This window comes from Ranitomeya imitator, chromosome 2, assembly GCF_032444005.1.
Source record: "Ranitomeya imitator isolate aRanImi1 chromosome 2, aRanImi1.pri, whole genome shotgun sequence".
In the NCBI taxonomy this organism is placed as follows: Eukaryota; Metazoa; Chordata; class Amphibia; order Anura; family Dendrobatidae; genus Ranitomeya; species Ranitomeya imitator.
In genome coordinates this window covers 161,747,108-161,764,856 of record NC_091283.1, presented here as the reverse complement: position 1 = coordinate 161,764,856, position 17,749 = coordinate 161,747,108, and the positions used below count along the sequence as shown (strand labels likewise).

Here is a 17,749-nt window from a genome sequence, read left to right as displayed (position 1 = left end):
GGGATTTACATCATGTGGACAGTGCTCTTGCTGTATACGTACATTCCGTAAAAAATGTACTCAAACTACATTTAAAGATTCCAGTGGCATCAAAAGTTTTTCCATAAAGGAATCGATCTCTTGTGCAACAGTTGGGGTCATTTACATTCTTATTTGCCCTTGCAAGAAAATATATGTAGGCCGAACTAAGAGGCCTTTGAAAGTTAGGATTAAAGAACATCTGGACAACATTCAGAAAGGCTTTAAAGGACACCCCCTATCGCGCCATTTTTTAGAACAACATAACCGATCCTGCACGAATGTTTCGTTTTGCGGCATACAAGTAGTTCAACAAAATCCCAGGGGAGGTGATTTCATAAAATTGATGTCCAGGGTGGAATCCAAGTGGATTTTTACCCTGGACAGTCTGGCCCCTAAAGGGCTCAACCATGAGATTGAGCTATATGCATTCTAACAGTATGATTATCCTTTTAACCCTTTATGCACTACATTAGCGTACTAGTCGTTATCTTATGTATTATATAGTACATTATGGATTTTGCTTTATTTTGTTTATAGGTACTGAGATACACGTCTTTTAGCTAATATCTTAGTGACCCCGATGGATCATCTTTATTGAGTTTATTTTAATTCCTATTTTAGTTCCTATATTTTATACATTAATATAGACCCATTTAACTATAGGTCTTTTCCTGGTTTAGAATTAATATATACCTATCTGGCCTTTTAATCATATAGCGTAATTTTAATAAAGGACTATTAAATAGTGGTTTTAACTTTTGCACATTTGTAACCTTTCCTCCCTTCCTCTAATCCCCCCTTTTTTTTTTTTTTTTTTTTTTTTTTTTTTTTTTTTTTTCCTCTTTTATTTATTTTTATTATTATTATTTTTATTTTTATTCATTATTTTTCATTTATTATAAATAATTTATTTTTTATTTTTATTTTATTATTTTTTTCCTCCCCCCCTTTTCCCCCCCCCTCTTTTCTTTAGTGCGTTTATGGTTACATACACACACCACTTAGGTATTATCACCAGGATACTCATCACCTTTTAGTGTTCCTGTATTTTAGATTTTCATATGTCCCCATTCACACATTCACTTTAGAACGTTCCATTATTATGAGGCCTTATCTCAGCATGTAGATGGTACTGTCCGGCACCCATAGGGGCAGGTCTGAACTAAAGGGGGGGCGGAGGCTATATTAGGACGGATCTTTCAGGGAACTCCAGCCCTGACGAAGAAGGAGTACCTCCTTCGAAACGCGTTGGATTGGTTCCCCCTGTTGCCAAGCCCGCCCTATCCGTGACGTCACGATCCTAGCCACGCCCCCTCCACACACCGCTATCGCTCCGGCGTTGCTTCCGGCCGGGGCACGCCAGGAGTCGGCGGTTCTTACCTATCCAGACGCCCCAGCGTTCAGCGCCTGTTTTGGAAACAGCCGGTCCCAGGACTCTACGGCTATCTCATATTGCAGCCCAGCACATCAGCCGACGTTAGTCTGGGACCCCCACTGCTCTCCACAGCCACTCGGACCTTCTATACCAGTAAGTGGATGTTACACTCATTGCAGGCACTCCATTGCTGTCGGTTCATAGTGGACATATCCTCATGTCACCGTAATAGGAGACTTCCAGTATACTATTCACTCTTTGGCCTCTTATACTTACTGTACTTAACTGTACGCCAGTGGTTCTGTCTAAGCCTCTGCATTCCACTTGGTTCATGAGCGCAGGTGGTTCATTAGTATATAGTTTTTTCTTTCAGACAGGGTATAGCACACACCCTGCCACCCCACCAGCAGCTCTGTCCTCTTCTCTCTCTCCCCCTCCCTCGTTTTTTCCCCTCATCCTCCTTTATTAGCCTATTCCCCTATTTCCTCCATCGTCCGTAGTGTACAGCGCCAGTGTTTATTACTTTGTGACCCTTAATATAGGGTTTTCATTGTTTCTTGGGATTTCACCTAGCATTTCATTTTCCACCGTGGAGAAGAAGGTGTTTAATATGTTAGCTTTTTCCTCGTCATCTACAACCATTCTTTCCTCACTATTTTTTAAGGGGCCTACATTTTCAGTTTTTATTCTTTTACTATTGATATAGTTGAAGAACAGTTTGGGATTAGTTTTACTCTCCTTAGCAATGTGCTTCTCTGTTTCCTTTTTGGCAGCTTTAATTAGTTTTTTAGATAAAGTATTTTTCTCCCTATAGTTTTTTAGAGCTTCAATGGTGCCATCCTGCTTTAGTAGTGCAAATGCTTTCTTTTTACTGTTAATTGCCTGTCTTACTTCTTTGTTTAGCCACATTGGGTTTTTCCTATTTCTAGTCCTTTTATTCCCACAAGGTATAAACCGCTTACACTGCCTATTTAGGATGTTCTTAAACATTTCCCATTTATTATCTGTATTCTCATTTCTGAGGATATTGTCCCAGTCTACCAGATTAAGAGCATCTCTAAGCTGGTCAAACTTTGCCTTTCTAAAGTTCAATGTTTTTGTGACTCCCTGACAAGTCCCCCTAGTGAAAGACAGGTGAAACTGCACAATATTGTGGTCGCTATTTCCTAAATGCCCAACCACCTGCAGATTTGTTATTCTGTCAGGTCTATTAGATAGTATTAGGTCTAAAAGTGCTGCTCCTCTGGTTGGATTCTGCACCAATTGTGAAAGATAATTTTTCTTGGTTATTAGCAGAAACCTGTTGCCTTTATGGGTTTCACAGGTTTCTGTTTCCCAGTTAATATCCGGGTAGTTAAAGTCCCCCATAACCGCGTGGGCAGTGTTATATTCCGCGTGGGCAGTGTTATATACCGCGTGGGCAGTGTTATATACCGCGTGGGCAGTGTTATATACCACGTGGGCAGTGTTATATACCGCGTGGCCAGTGTTATATACCGCGTGGCTGCTATATACTACGTGGCCAGTGTTGGATACTATGAGGGCAGTGTTATATACCATGTGGGCTGCGTTATATACCGCGTGGCTGCTATATACTACGTGGCCAGTGTTAGATACTATGTGGGCTGTGTTATGTACTGCGTGGCCTGTGCTATATATTATGTGGCCACTGTTATATACTGCATGGCCTGTGTTATATACTATGGCGCCTGTGTTATATACTATTTGGGCTGTGTTATATACTGCGTGGCCTGTATTAACGCATCGGGTATTTTACAATAGGTATGTATGTATATAGCAGCCACATAGTATATAGCACAGGCCATGTAGTATTTGTCTGCTATGTACTACATAGCTCCTATATACTACGTGGCCTGTGCTATATACTATGTAGCTGCTATATACATACATACATACATACATACATACATACATACATACATACATACATACATAGTCTAGAGTATCGGGCCACCATCTAGTCTACTATATAATTGACTAAGGGTCACTTACGTCTGTCCTTCTGTCTGTCACGGATATTCATTGGTCGCGGCCTCTGTCTGTCATGGAAATCCAAGTCGCTGATTGGTCGTGGCAAAACGCCCACGACCATTGCCACGACCAATCAACGACGGGCACAGTCCGGCGGAAAAATGGCCGCGCCTTCCTCCCCGCAGTCAGTGCCCACTCCATACTCCCCTCCAGTCAGCCCTCACACAGGGTTAATGGCAGCGTTAATGGACCGCGTTATGCCGCGGTGTAACGCACTCCATTAACGCTGCTATTAACCCTGTGTGACCAACTTTTTACTATTGATGCTGTGTATGCAGCATCAATAGTAAAACGATCTAATGTTAAAAGTAATAATAATAAAAAAAAAAGGTTATTCTCACCCTCCAACGTGCCCGCTGTCCTCGGCAGTGCAAACAGCAGGTTCCGGTTCCAAAGATGCTATGCGAGAAGGACCTTCCATGACGTCACGGTCATGTGACCGCGATGTCATCACAGGTCCTGCGCTCATACCAACCCTGGGACCGGAAGCTGCCGCGTGCACCGCGCACAGGTGCCAGGACTACAAGGGGCCTTCGGAAGGTGAGTATATGTTTATTTTTTTATTTTTTTTTAACCACGCATATAGTGCCCACATTGCTATATACTACGTGGACTGTGTTATATACTGTGTGGGCAATGCTATATATTGCGTGGCCTGCGTTTATATACTACTTGGCTGCTATATACTATGAGGGCAGTGTTAAACACTATGTCGGCAATGTTATATACTGCGTGGGCTGCGTTATATACTACATGGCTGCTATATACTACATGGCCAGTGTTATATACTATGTGGGCAATGTTATATACTGTTTGGGCTGTGTTATATACTGCGTGGCCACTGTTATATACTGCGTGGCCTGTATTAACGTATCAGGTATTCAAGAATATGTCGTGGCCTGTGCTATGTACTATATGGCTGCTATATACATACATATTCTAGAATACCCGATGCATTAGAATCGGGCCACCATCTAGTATAAAATAGTCATTTCTCTGTGCGTAATGTTACGGGTTTTTTTTATCTGTGTATAAAGTCATGTAAACTCTTTATCTGCACTGCTGTACATCTTTTACCTCGTATATATTTACCACCTCAACCCTGTCCTCTGCACAGTGCTGCATCACCTAATATATCCTTCTCTTCTGTCTACAACTCTACCTGTCCGCTCCACAGTGCTTCATCGCTATACTGTTTACCACCCTACCTGTCCGCTCAACAGTGTTGTACCACCTTGCATCTCCGTCTCATCTGTCTGCCAACCTACCTGTCCGCTCCACAGTGCTGCACCACCTTGCATCTCCTCCTCATCTGTCTGCCAACCTACCTGTCCGCTCAACAGTGTTGTACCACCTTGCATCTCCTCCTCATCTGTCTGCCAACCTACCTGTCCGCTCCACAGCGTTATACCACCTTGCATCTCCGTCTCATCTGTCTGCCAACCTACCTGTCCGCTCCACAGTGCTGCACCACCTTGCGTCTCCTCATCTGTCTGCCAACCTACCTGTCCGCTCCACAGTGTTATACCACCTTGCATCTCCGTCTCATCTGTCTGCCAACCTACCTTTCCGCTCCCCAGTGCTGCACAACCTTGCGTCTCCTCATCTGTCTGCCAACCTACCTGTCCGCTCCCCAGTGTTGTTCCACCTTGCATCTCCTCCTCATCTGTCTGCCAACCTACCTGTCCACTCCAGTGTTGTGCCACCTTACTTTTCCGTCTCATCTGTCGGCCAACCTACCTTTTCCCTTCACCATGACAGCACCGTACGTGAGAGATGGCATCCGCCCCCAGGAACAGGAAACCTGTAGCAGAGATATAAGAATGGGGCGGCCCCTCTCTCCTCAGTTTGGTTTCCTGTTCCTGCAGGTGGACGCCTGTTGCAGAGCTCCTACCTCCGGAGGGATACCCCCTCTGATGAGTCCGGTCCGGAGGCCGAGGTCCGCGGGGGGGGGGGCAGCCATGCTCGGCGGCGCTGCGTGCGGTGCTGCCCGGGTGAAGGGGCTTCTGTGTGCGCCTGTTTTCTCCCCTCGCCGGACTCCCCGGCGACCGCTCTGGGCAGGAGGCAGGTCCGGGGGGCGTGTCCTTCACTGACGCCGGCCGCCGAAGTGAAGGAGGACGACTTCCGGTCGCGCCGGAAGTAGCGTCACACGCCGAAAGGAGCCGGTGTGCTGGACACTTCCGGATGGAAGCTGCTCCAGAGGCGCGCACACCGCTCCTTCTACTGTATATAATAGAAGCGGCAAGAGGGATCGCTGGTTCTACACTTCAAGCAATCGCCTGAAGATGACCGAACCAGCGATGGATCCAGAGACGCTGCTGATGCCTGCGCCCAGAATGTCTGAGGAGACTCACGCGGTATCTGGGGTCCTGGAGGGGTGAGTGCCTTTGTAAGGCAAACCACACACTGATACCCTGTACACTGTGTTTTTTTAGGGAAAGAAAACCACTTCCAAACAGAAAAATAGGGCCTGTCCACTATGTAAGGACACTCTCCCCAAGCTATACAGCAAGAAAATCTGCCAGCCCTGTATCGATAAAACAGTTGCGGAGGAATCATCTTCCTTATTACAAAATATTAAATCGATTATACGAGAGGAAGTTAAGTCCACGGTTAAGGAGCAGCTGAAACATCACACAAAGGGAACCCCCCCTCCTCCAACAAGTGAGCAAGGGTCGGACGTAGATTCAGGGGAAGAGCCGGGAGCCTTAACCCCCTCTGATGCCTCAGATTTAGACTCCTCAGATGAGGAGTATGGTCACCCTTATTTTCAATCAGAAAATATTGGAAAGCTGCTCAAACTAGTCAGAACGACTATGGGAGTAGAGACTCCTAAGGAACCGCGGACAGTCCAAGATACTATGTTTAGTAATTTGGAGGAGAAAAAGAAGAAATTTTTTCCCTTCCATGATAACATAGTCAATTTAATAAAACGGGAGTGGAAAAAGCCTAATAAAAAGATGTCCATCCCTCAGGCTTTGAAACGCAAATACCCCTTTAACGAGGAGGTCTGTGAGAAGTGGGATAAGGCGCCTAAGTTAGATGCAGCCATCGCCAGCACCTCTAAGGGGGTTGCTTTACCATTTGAGGACATGGGAGCCCTAAAAGACCCCCTCGACAAAAAAGCAGATGCTTTTCTAAAGTCGGCCTGGGAAGCAGCAACATGGTCATTTAAACCCGGGGTTGCTGCCACTTGCACGGCACGGGCTATGGTCAAGTGGTTGGAGGAGTTAAGTGACCAAATCAGAAACAAATGCCCGAGAGAGAGACTACTGGAAGCGTTGCCCTCTCTTCAGGGCGCCGCGAGGTTCCTGGCGGATGCCTCAATAGACTCCGTGAGGAGTGCCGCACGTGCATGTGCTTTATCCAATTCAGGACGTAGAGCATTGTGGCTGAAGAATTGGACAGCTGACTTTCAGTCGAAGGTCAAACTCTGCGGAGTACCCTGTGAAGGGCAATACCTTTTTGGCAAGGCTCTGGACGAGATCCTTGAGAAAGCGTCGGACAAGAAAAAGCGGTTTCCACCTCCTTCTTTTCCCAGACGCCGGTGGGAAACCTCTCGTTCGTCCTTTTGTGGATCTGGATATAGAGGGACCCGCGGCCGATCAGATGACAGGTCTAGTCGAGGCAGACCTTGGAGAGACCGGAAAGAAAAAGGATTTCTTTTCAACAAGCCTCCTCCCAAGTCTGATCCCAGACCTCAATGACGCCAGCTTTCCGGTGGGGGGAAGACTCCGGCGGTTTGTCCATCACTGGGCAGCACTGCCGGCTTCTCAATGGGTAACCAACTTGTTGTCAGAGGGTCTAAAACTCAAGTTCTCCATCCTCCCACCAAATCGGGTAAAAATGACCCAAGTGGCGGGGAAAAATCAGGCCACACTAGAGAGAGAAATTCATCTCCTCATCCAAAAAGAGGTATTAATAAAAGTACCTCATCAGGAGATAGGAAAAGGGTTCTACAGCACCTTATTTTTAACACCAAAACCAGACGGCTCGCTAAGGGTAATATTCAACCTGAAGGCCCTGAACCATTATATTCAAATAGAAAAATTCAAGATGGAGACCTTAAAAACCGCAGTGAAAGTACTCAACCCATACTGTTACATGGCAGTGATCGATCTCACAGATGCTTACTACCATGTGCCAATCGCTGTCCAACACCAACAATACCTAAGATTAGTGGTAAACCTTGCAAAGACCCCCGTCCATCTACAGTATCAGTGTCTTCCCTTTGGGGTAGCCATAGCGCCCCGCATATTCACAAAAATTGTTTCCGAGGTGGCATCTTTCATCAGGAAAGAAGACATAATGTTGGTACCATATTTGGACGATTTTTTGGTAATAGCAAACAGCAAAGAAAATTGCGAGAAAGCAGTCGCAAGAGTACTGGAAGTACTAACCAGATTGGGATGGATGATAAACCTGAAAAAATCAAGACTCGTCCCAACACAGACTCAAGAATTCCTCGGAATCGTGTTAGATTCAGTCAAGCAAGAGTGTGTCCTCCCACAGAGAAAAATTCAATCTATTCGGCAGAAGATACAATTGTTTCAACTACAACGGACTATCTCCCTGAGAAATTCAATGTCGCTCTTAGGAGTCCTGACGGCAACGATTCCAGCAACTCGGTGGGCACAAAGCCACACACGAGAGTTACAATGGCAGATTCTGGCCGAACAGGACAGGAGTCCGTACAATCTAAATCGGAAGATTATTCTATCTCCAACAGTTCAGGACTCACTAGAATGGTGGCTGAAAACAGAAAATTTAAGCAACGCAGTGCCATGGTCAGTACAAGATCCATTAGTCGTTACTACCGATGCGAGTCCATGGGGGTGGGGAGCACACTTGGAGGATCAGGTCCTACAGGGTCAATGGGGGATCCCAATGACCTCAGCATCCTCCAATCTGAAGGAATTGTCTGCAGTACGGCTGGCACTTCTTCATATAGGAGAAAGGATTCGGGGAAGACATGTTGTAGTGCTCTCCGACAACAACACGACGATAGCCTATATAAATCACCAAGGGGGCACAAGGTCACCATCCCTTATGGCAGAGGCCAAAGAACTTTTTACATGGGCCGAGAACAACCTTCTTTCACTAACCGGAACATACTTAAGAGGGTCAGAGAATCAGGTAGCCGACTTCTTGAGCCGTCACACGCTATGTCAAGGGGAGTGGTCCCTGAACCAGCGAGTGTTTGGCGAAATATGTGCCAGCTGGGGCGTTCCAGAAATAGACCTATTCGCCACAAAAGAAAATCGGAAGGTGAAGAAGTTCTATTCTCTGAACCCAAGAGAACACCCGGAGGGAGTAGACGCGTTTCTATATCAGTGGGACTTCCATCTAGCGTACGCGTTTCCCCCAATACCATTAATCCCGACAGTCCTCAGGAAAATTCGGGAAGACAAGGCACGAGTGATCCTCATAGCTCCGTTTTGGCCGAAAAGGGCATGGTTCACGTGGCTCAGACGCATGTCTATCTCGGACCCATGGATCTTTCCGGATGCCCCGGATCTCCTACACCAGGGACCAGTTCAACATCCCCAAGTACACAGGCTACATCTCACAGCCTGGAACTTGAGAGGGGACTTCTGTTAGCAAAAGGATTCTCAAACCCTTTGGTAACCACGTTGCTAGCCAGCAGGAAAAAGGTCACCTCAGAGAAATACCTAAACATCTGGCAAAAGTTCCTAGATTTCTCGGGGCGACAATTGTCCGAAACAAGTCAGCAAGTCCCGGTAAAAGAAATTCTTGAATTTCTCCAAAAAGGGTTGGAAAGGGGTCTGTCTACTAGCACCTTAAAAGTGCAAGTCTCTGCCCTGGGTGCGCTGTTTGATCATAAACTTGCTGATCACCCTTGGGTCTATAGGTTCATACGAGCCTCTTTTACATCCAGACCCTCAAAATTATTACCTAAGGTGGCTCCCTGGGATTTAAATTTAGTGTTAAATACTCTAACCGTTTCCCCCTTTGAGCCTCTTGATTCTATATCAATAAAATCCTTGACCCTAAAAACGGTCCTTCTGGTTGCTCTAACTTCTGCCCGTCGTACTTGTGAATTGCAAGCTATGTCGGTGAACCCTCCTTACACCACCTTTCATGATGACAAAGTGGTTATCAAAACCGATCCTGCCTTCCTTCCGAAGGTCAATTCAAAATTTCATAGAGACCAGGAAATTATTCTTCCCTCATTTTGTCCCCAACCAAAATCCCAGGGGGAGCAAACCTTCCATTGTCTCGATGTCAGACGTTGCCTGCTTCAATACATAGAAGCCTCAAAATCTTGGCGTCAGTCATCGGCCCTTTTTGTCACCTTCCAGGGGACAAACAGGGGAAAAAAGGCCTCAAAGGCGACTATTGCACGGTGGTTGCGTACAGCTATCTCACTTTCATATTCCTCTTCTGGTCAAGTTCCCCCACAAGGTGTCACGGCTCACTCCACGCGTGCTATTGCCACTTCCTGGGCGGAAAGGGCATGCGCCTCGGTGGAACAGATTTGTAAAGCAGCGGTATGGTCTTCACCATCTACCTTCTTCCGGCATTATAGACTAGACTTAGGTCTTTCGGACTTGTCTTTTGGGAGAAAGGTGTTATCTGCTGTTGTCCCACCCTAGGAGTCTTCTATTTCTTCCTCTCACGTACGGTGCTGTCATGGTGAAGGGAAAAAATGATAATTACTTACGGGTAATTTGATTTTCCAGAACCATGACAGCACCGCATTAATTCCCGCCCTATCTTGGTGATGGTTGTGTGATTCACAAAAAAAAAACAAAAAAAAAAACTTATTATATATAAGTAAATATGTGTGTAAGGAAATATGTATATAGATAAGAAACTAATAGAAACTTGTACAATGTAAATAGAATACATAACTGTGTACTAACAAAGCGGTCATCTTCCATACTCTGAAACAAACTGAGGAGAGAGGGGCCGCCCCATTCTTATATCTCTGCTACAGGTTTCCTGTTCCTGGGGGCGGATGCCATCTCTCACGTACGGTGCTGTCATGGTTCTGGAAAATCAAATTACCCGTAAGTAATTATCATTTTTCCGCTCCCCAGTGCTGCACCACCTTGTGTCTCCTCATCTGTCCGCCAACCTACTTGTCCGCTCCCCAGTGTTGTACGACCTTGCATCTCCTCCTCATCTGTCTGCCAACCTACCTGTCCGCTCCAGTGTTGTGCCACCTTACTTTTCTGCCTCATCTGTCGGCCAACCTAACTGTCCTCTCCACAGTGCTGCACCGCCTTACACCACCTCCACATCTATCTACAACCTAACTGTCCTCTCCACAGTGCTGCACCACCTTACATCTCCTTTTCATCTGTCTACCAGCCTACCTGTTTTCTCCACAGTGCTGCACCACCTTACATCTTCCGATCTGTCTGCTACCCTACCTGTTTTCTCCACAGTGCTGCACCACCTTACATCTTCCGATCTGTCTGCTACCCTACCTGTATACTCCACAGTGCTGCACCACCTTACATCTTCCGATCTGTCTGCTACCCTACCTGTATACTCCACAGTGCTGCACCACCTTACATCTTCCGATCTGTCTGCTACCCTACCTGTATACTCCACAGTGCTGCACCACCTTACATCTTCCGATCTGTCTGCTACCCTACCTGTATACTCCACAGTGCTGCACCACCTTACATCTTCCGATCTGTCTGCTACCCTACCTGTATACTCCACAGTGCTGCACCTTGCTGCATAGCTTGCTTTCTGCTGACGCAATACAAATGAGACGTTTTCTCCCCTTCCATTTTTAAACCGTTGGCCTTTTCATCCTCGGTAACCCGGGGGTTAACCTCTTCTGACAGCAGTGAAGTAACGACTACCGCTCCTTTCCCGAATTCCTCCTTCATTATCACGCTTATGATATAAATCATGTAACAGATCCCCAATCTAAACTGAAATTGCCTCAAATAATTACAGCTCCTCGCTGGATAATTGCATTAAAACAACACAAGCCTTCAGCGATATCCCGCGGTGGCCTCCCACATGTACATCGCTGGGACGTTTTCCATGTCGTCGCCAGTCAGCAGTGCTTATTATCGCCTAAATATACCCGCAATCTGAACCCCAATGTGCATCCTTTGTTCTGCCCCATCCTAATTTTCTTGTCTGGTGTATTTTACTTGTTTCAGATACTCTGCCCATGTGGTGCTGGGTAAAGCCGACTGCAATCAGAAGAAAAATAGATCTATAGTTCTTAGTGCTGCAGCCTCAGATCCGAAACTTTGTGCTTGTTGAGCCTAATGGGGCACGACTATCAGAACCGCCAGACCTCTGATCTAATATATGACTTGATCAGCTGAGGTTAAGAGGGTTGCTCACCACTTTTTATGTTTAAAAAAACATCTGCGTAGTCTAAAAATTAAAAATCCAGTTTATGTATCCACCGAGCCCCCACCACTGCTCTCTTACTGCTGCCCAGGTTTCCCTGCTGATGTTTGAGCTTTCGTCTTCCAACACCGACAGACATGTGATCTCTTCAGCCAATCAATGACCTCACTGCACAATGAGTAATTGCATCGATTGGCTGCAGTGGTCACATGTCCATAATAAAATTAGCAGGCTGATCTGTTCTGGTCACATGGACATGAAAGCAGTGCCACGGTCACATGCCATAACCTGCTGGAAGAGGAAGATCGCCAGGTACATGGGCTGCTGTACAAGATCATACACTTTTACACTTTTTTTTTTAAGACCTCAAAAGTGGTGGACAACCCCTTTTAAAGATTGAATATGATTGAATATGATTTCAACATGCCCATATTTTTGTTCTCAAGGGATATAAGCCACTACCAGAGATGCTGCTCTCTCGTTTAAGAACACAAGCAAAGGCTAATCTGTAGCCTGTTCTCTTGGTATATTTCTGTCTGCATCACTGTTTTGGTTCATAATCATTTAAACATCCTGAAAAAGGAGTTAGGCCAGGCTCAGATCCGGGTCCTCATTTCACGAGAGTGATTTTTACACATGTACACGCATACTGCTACAGTGCAGACAAAAAAAACATTACAAGTTCAAAGAAACCTCAGGATCTGATCTTAACATTCAACCAATCAGAGTGCAGCTTTCACTTTACTAGATCTGTGTGAGAAGTGAAAGCTGAACTTTGATTGGGTGCTACGGACAACTAAGCCAGTTTTGTTATTACATAGTTTTTGATTATCTCCCCCATTGTTGTGCACTTTTAAGGGGTGAAATCACGACGTGGATTTTAGGCTACGTTCAGATTAGCGTTGTGCGTCGGCGACGCAACGCACGACGCACGAAAAAAAGCTGCGTTTTGCGATGCGTGCGTCGTTTTTTGACGAAAATCGGACGCAAGAAAAATGCAACTTGTTGCATTTTCTTGCGTCCGACGCTAGCGTCAAAAACGACGCACGTGTCGGAAAACGCAACAAGAAAAACGCATGCGTCCCCCATGTTAAACATAGGGGCGCATGACGCGTGCGTCGCCGCTGCGTTTCCCGACGCAGCGTCGGGAAACGCTAATCTGAACGTAGCCTTACATGTACATTTTTTTTTTGCAGCATAATTGTATTTTTTCCCCTTTTATTAATTGTTCCCCTCTCCTCTCTCTTCTTCTCTTTAGGACCCATCACTGTTAGATGGTCGAGTGACCCTCCACCAAGTCAAGGGTGGCACAGTGCTGTCCCGACAAGGGGACCAGGTGAGTCGGGGCTCCCTGCTCATTATTTATCCCAAGTCTTATAACAAGCGCAGGAGTCTTCCTCTGTTCCTGGTATTGCACATTGCTGATAAACTTACATAATGAATGTTAATGTCCCATTATCATTATTTGCTGGAGGTGCTGACGGGACCTAAGCTCTGACTAGGCTATTGACTGTTTTTGTTTTTGAAATTTATTCTGCTTTCAATCACTTACATGCGGTAACAGCTGTAAATGTAATACATGTAAATAAGGTTTACCTACCTGTTTGTTCTCCTGCTGCTCCAGTGCTCCACAACTGCTCTACAGCGATATCACCTCATTCCCTGGACTGCTGCAGCCAATCACTGGTCAGCATCACATGAATATTGAGGGCAATGATTGGCTGCAGGGGGCACATGAGCAGCGGACGTGATGTCTTCCCAGCAGGCACACGGCAATGATGGTGGATTGAACAAGTCTAGCAATATTTATTTTATTATATTAAGACATTTGCAGCTGTTGTCCCTTCAGCGAAAATAAATATTTAGTAAAATTCTTTTAGAAAAATGTCTTTCTGGTTCTATAACAGAAGTACGGTAATCTGTCTGCACGGACCTCCTCTGGAGCCGTTTTTGAGCCCAGAGGTGGACTTTTGATTACTTCTAAATAATAATAATAATTATTATTATTATTATTATTATTTATATAGCGCCAACATATTCCGCAGCACTTTACAGTTAAGCACTCTAAGTACTTTTAGATGTGCCCCACTTCTGATGACATCATCACGGACATCACGTTTAGGGGCCGATGTGTACTGAGCATGCACTGAAAGACTATTCTAAAACATTGGTGCATGCTCAGTACAACTACAGCGGAGTTCTGCCCCTAAATGTGATGTCAGCGATGATGTCATCAGTTCCTGATTAATTGGGGAAAAGTATGGGATATTAGGGGAAAACATATATTTTTTTAACAGACAAACCCCTTAATGCTGCCAGCAATGAAGAAGATAAGTTATCTAAGCTTTATCCATCTTATGACCAAAGCAGGGCGTGCAGGACGAAGATATCGTTATTGATATGCGGCGTAGGATTTCTTTTTATTTTTCCTATATTTTATACTTCTAATTCATACACCGCACACAGACCTCCCGCATCCAAACCGCTAATTATAGTCCATATTCCACATCTTGCCTCTGAGTCTGTGGTGGCGACGGGAGAGCCCGGAGCCAGGTGACTGCTCTTTACAGTGAAAGGCACAGCAATGAGCCGTGAGACTCCATGTTTGATTCAGGCCTTTTCTTTCACAAAGATCTAACGTATTTCTTTTTAATTAGGCTTTTACATTGGAAGCTTCACTGCAGGTTCCTGCAAACCTAGATTCCAAAATCATTTTCTGATTAGATCAATGGTACATTGGGGGGGAGGTAAGGACTGATATACAACAGCTGTACTTACACAACTAGCCACGACATATTGTATCTCACTTCTTTATTGTGTCTTCAACAAGTATACTATGCCAGCACACTCTGGAGTACAATACAGGATGTAACTCAGGATCAGTAATGTAATGTATGTACACAGTGACTGCACCAGCAGAATAGTGAGTGCAGCTCTGGAGTATAATACAGGATGTAACTCAGGATCAGTAATGTAATGTATGTACACAGTGACTGCACTAGCAGAATAGTGAGTGCAGCTCTGGAGTATAATACAGGATGTACCTCAGGATCAGTACAGGATCAGTAATGTAATGTACGTACACTGTGACTGCACCAGCAGAATAGTGAGTGCAGCTCTGGAGTATAATACAGGATGTAACTCAGGATCAGTACAGGATCAGTAATGTATGTACACAGTGACTCCTCCAGCAGAATAGTGAGTGCAGCTCTGGGGTATAATACAGGATGTAACTCAGGATCAGTCCAGGATCAGTAATGTATGTACACAGTGACTCCTCCAGCAGAATAGTGAGTGCAGCTCTGTGGTATAATACAGGATGTACTACAGGATCAGTAATGTAATGTACGTACACTGTGACTGCACCAGCAGAATAGTGAGTGCAGCTCTGGAGTATAATACAGGATGTAACTCAGGATCAGTAATGTAATGTATGTACACAGTGACTGCACTAGCAGAATAGTGAGTGCAGCTCTGGAGTATAATACAGGATGTACTACAGGATCAGTAATGTAATGTACGTACACTGTGACTGCACCAGCAGAATAGTGAGTGCAGCTCTGGAGTATAATACAGGATGTAACTCAGGATCAGTAATGTAATGTATGTACACAGTGACTCCTCCAGCAGAATGAGTGCAGCTCTGGGGTATAATACAGGATGTAACTCAGGATCAGTAATGTAATGTATGTACACAGTGACTCCTCCAGCAGAAGGAGTGCAGCTCTGGGGTATAATACAGGATGTAACTCAGGATCAGTACAGGATCAGTAATGTAATGTATGTACACAGTGACTGCACCAGCAGAATAGTGAGTGCAGGTCTGGAGTATAATACAGGATGTACCTCAGGATCAGTACAGGATCAGTAATGTAATGTATGTACACTGTGACTGCACCAGCAGAATAGTGAGTGCAGCTCTGGAGTATAATACAGGATGTAACTCAGGATCAGTACAGGATCAGTAATGTATGTACACAGTGACTGCACCAGCAGAATAGTGAGTGCTGCTCTGGAGTATAATACAGGATGTAACTCGGGATCAGTAATGTAATGTATGTACACTGTGACTGCACCAGCAGAATAGTGGGTGCAGCTCTGGGGTATAATACAGGATGTAACTCAGGATCAGTAATGTAATGTATGTACACTGTGACTGCACCAGCAGAATAGTGAGTGCAGCTCTGGAGTATAATACAGGATGTAACTGAGGATCAGATAAATCATATAATGTGTGTATAGAGGATTTATTTCTGCAGGTAATAATGCATTTGTTAGGTGTTCATTGCTTTTACCTGTAAAGGTCTCTGTATAATATCGGTGGAGATGGTGAGGTTGCGTTCATTTTCCAGCACACTGTTGCTATGTGATTTATAACATTTTCTCTCCTTTGTATATTAGTTGATGTGAATTAATGTTCTGTGTCTTAACATCAGGAGTGTAGAAATAGAAGAGCATCGTGTACCTTTATAGAAGTTGCACAAAACCTCTGCTTGTTGCTCCTTAGGATGTCAATATCCGCTTCGTTATTTCTGGCCTCCTCCATGTCTACCAGAAGAAGATTGACCGCGAGGAGGAGACCTGCCTGTTCATCACCCATCCAGGGGAGCTGGTCGGCCAGCTGGCCGTCCTGACAGGCGAGCCACTCATCTTCACCATTAAAGCCAATCGTGACTGCACCTTCCTGTCAATATCCAAGTTGCATTTCTACGAGTACGTGACCTCTAGTCGTACATCCTGAAAGAAAAAAAAGATTTGCATGCTTTTTAATCATTAGTAATAAGTGACCTGTATGACATATCTTTGTGCGAACGGATTTATCATGGAAACCGCTGCAAGAGTAACCCTGATTTACATCACATATTTGGTGCACATACCAGTCTAACATGTCCAGGATATGTCCTGTTCTCTTGCTCTATAATTTAGCATCCACTCTTGTTAAGTGGACAGATTCTCTTCGTCAGCATTCTGTCACTACTATAGGTGCAAGTACTTTCGATCACTTTCCAGCATGCATTGCACCAGGCTTGCCTTGCCTGCCTTAATCTGAAAGTCCATATAACTGTAATGCCTGTGCGTATATATATATATATAGATGGATGTATATGGTTTGACTAACAGAGCAGGAGCAGACACACACAGACCCGGCCCTACTTACTGTCAAGATTGGCAGACCTGTCCCTAGCACTTTGCACAGAAGCGAGACCTCTAGTGGCAGCCGCTGTCTCTCATCATGTACTGTAGAACTAAACGTTGAAAAATGCCCTGCCAGTCCTTGCTACAGGAGACCTGGATGAGCTGTCTGTAGTCTTTTCTTGTGGACATGTATATATTTCTGTATTTGTCATTTCTTCTGTTGTTGGACAAGATACTGCAGTGTGTTAGCTTACCAGGGGCCTCTACTTTTAATTTCTAATTATCTGTGTTTACCGAGCCCCTGGGGGCCGCCTGTTTCCACATTTGTTGTCTGTTCAAAGTGATGAGCCCTAGCCCGTCAGGTCGCTGCATGTGACATAATGAGAGCAGAGCTTGTTACTTGTCTCCAGGCATAAAGCTCCTGTAATCAGGTGCGGGTACATCTCCGGTATATATAGTCGGGCCTCCTCGGGGATGGCCTAGATTTAGTTTTTTGCTTGTGAGCAGAGTTTTTAGCTGCAGATTTTTATCTCCTATTTTCTAGCCAGTGTGCAGTATCGTCCTGTTATGAACTACTAGATGGTGGCCCGATTCCAACGCATCGGGTATTCTAGAATATGTATGTAGTTTATTTATGAAGTTTTCAGAATAATGCAATTTATACACCGGATTCGGCCGTTCGGGCGCGACCAATTAGCGAAGCGTGGTTCAAATTCCGTGCCAATTCGCGGCCGGACTGCGCCTGTCGCTGATTGTTTGCGCCCGGCCGGGCGTGACCAATTAGTGAAGCCAGGGTTGGCTCCAGGTTTTTGA

The 17,749-nt window shown here is 45.2% G+C and overlaps 1 protein-coding gene across 8 annotated transcripts in view; it reads left to right on the top strand.

Annotated features, from left to right (window-relative positions):
- PNPLA7 (patatin like phospholipase domain containing 7) overlaps nucleotides 1-17,749 on the top strand; it is a 268,219-nt gene that overhangs the window by 179,755 nt on the left and 70,715 nt on the right. For all 8 annotated transcript variants that reach the window (XM_069747682.1, XM_069747683.1, XM_069747688.1 and 5 more), the window contains 2 exons: nucleotides 13,059-13,136; nucleotides 16,308-16,513. In XM_069747682.1, coding sequence (XP_069603783.1) covers nucleotides 13,059-13,136; nucleotides 16,308-16,513 — 284 coding nt within the window. The remainder of the gene's footprint in view (nucleotides 1-13,058; nucleotides 13,137-16,307; nucleotides 16,514-17,749) is intronic.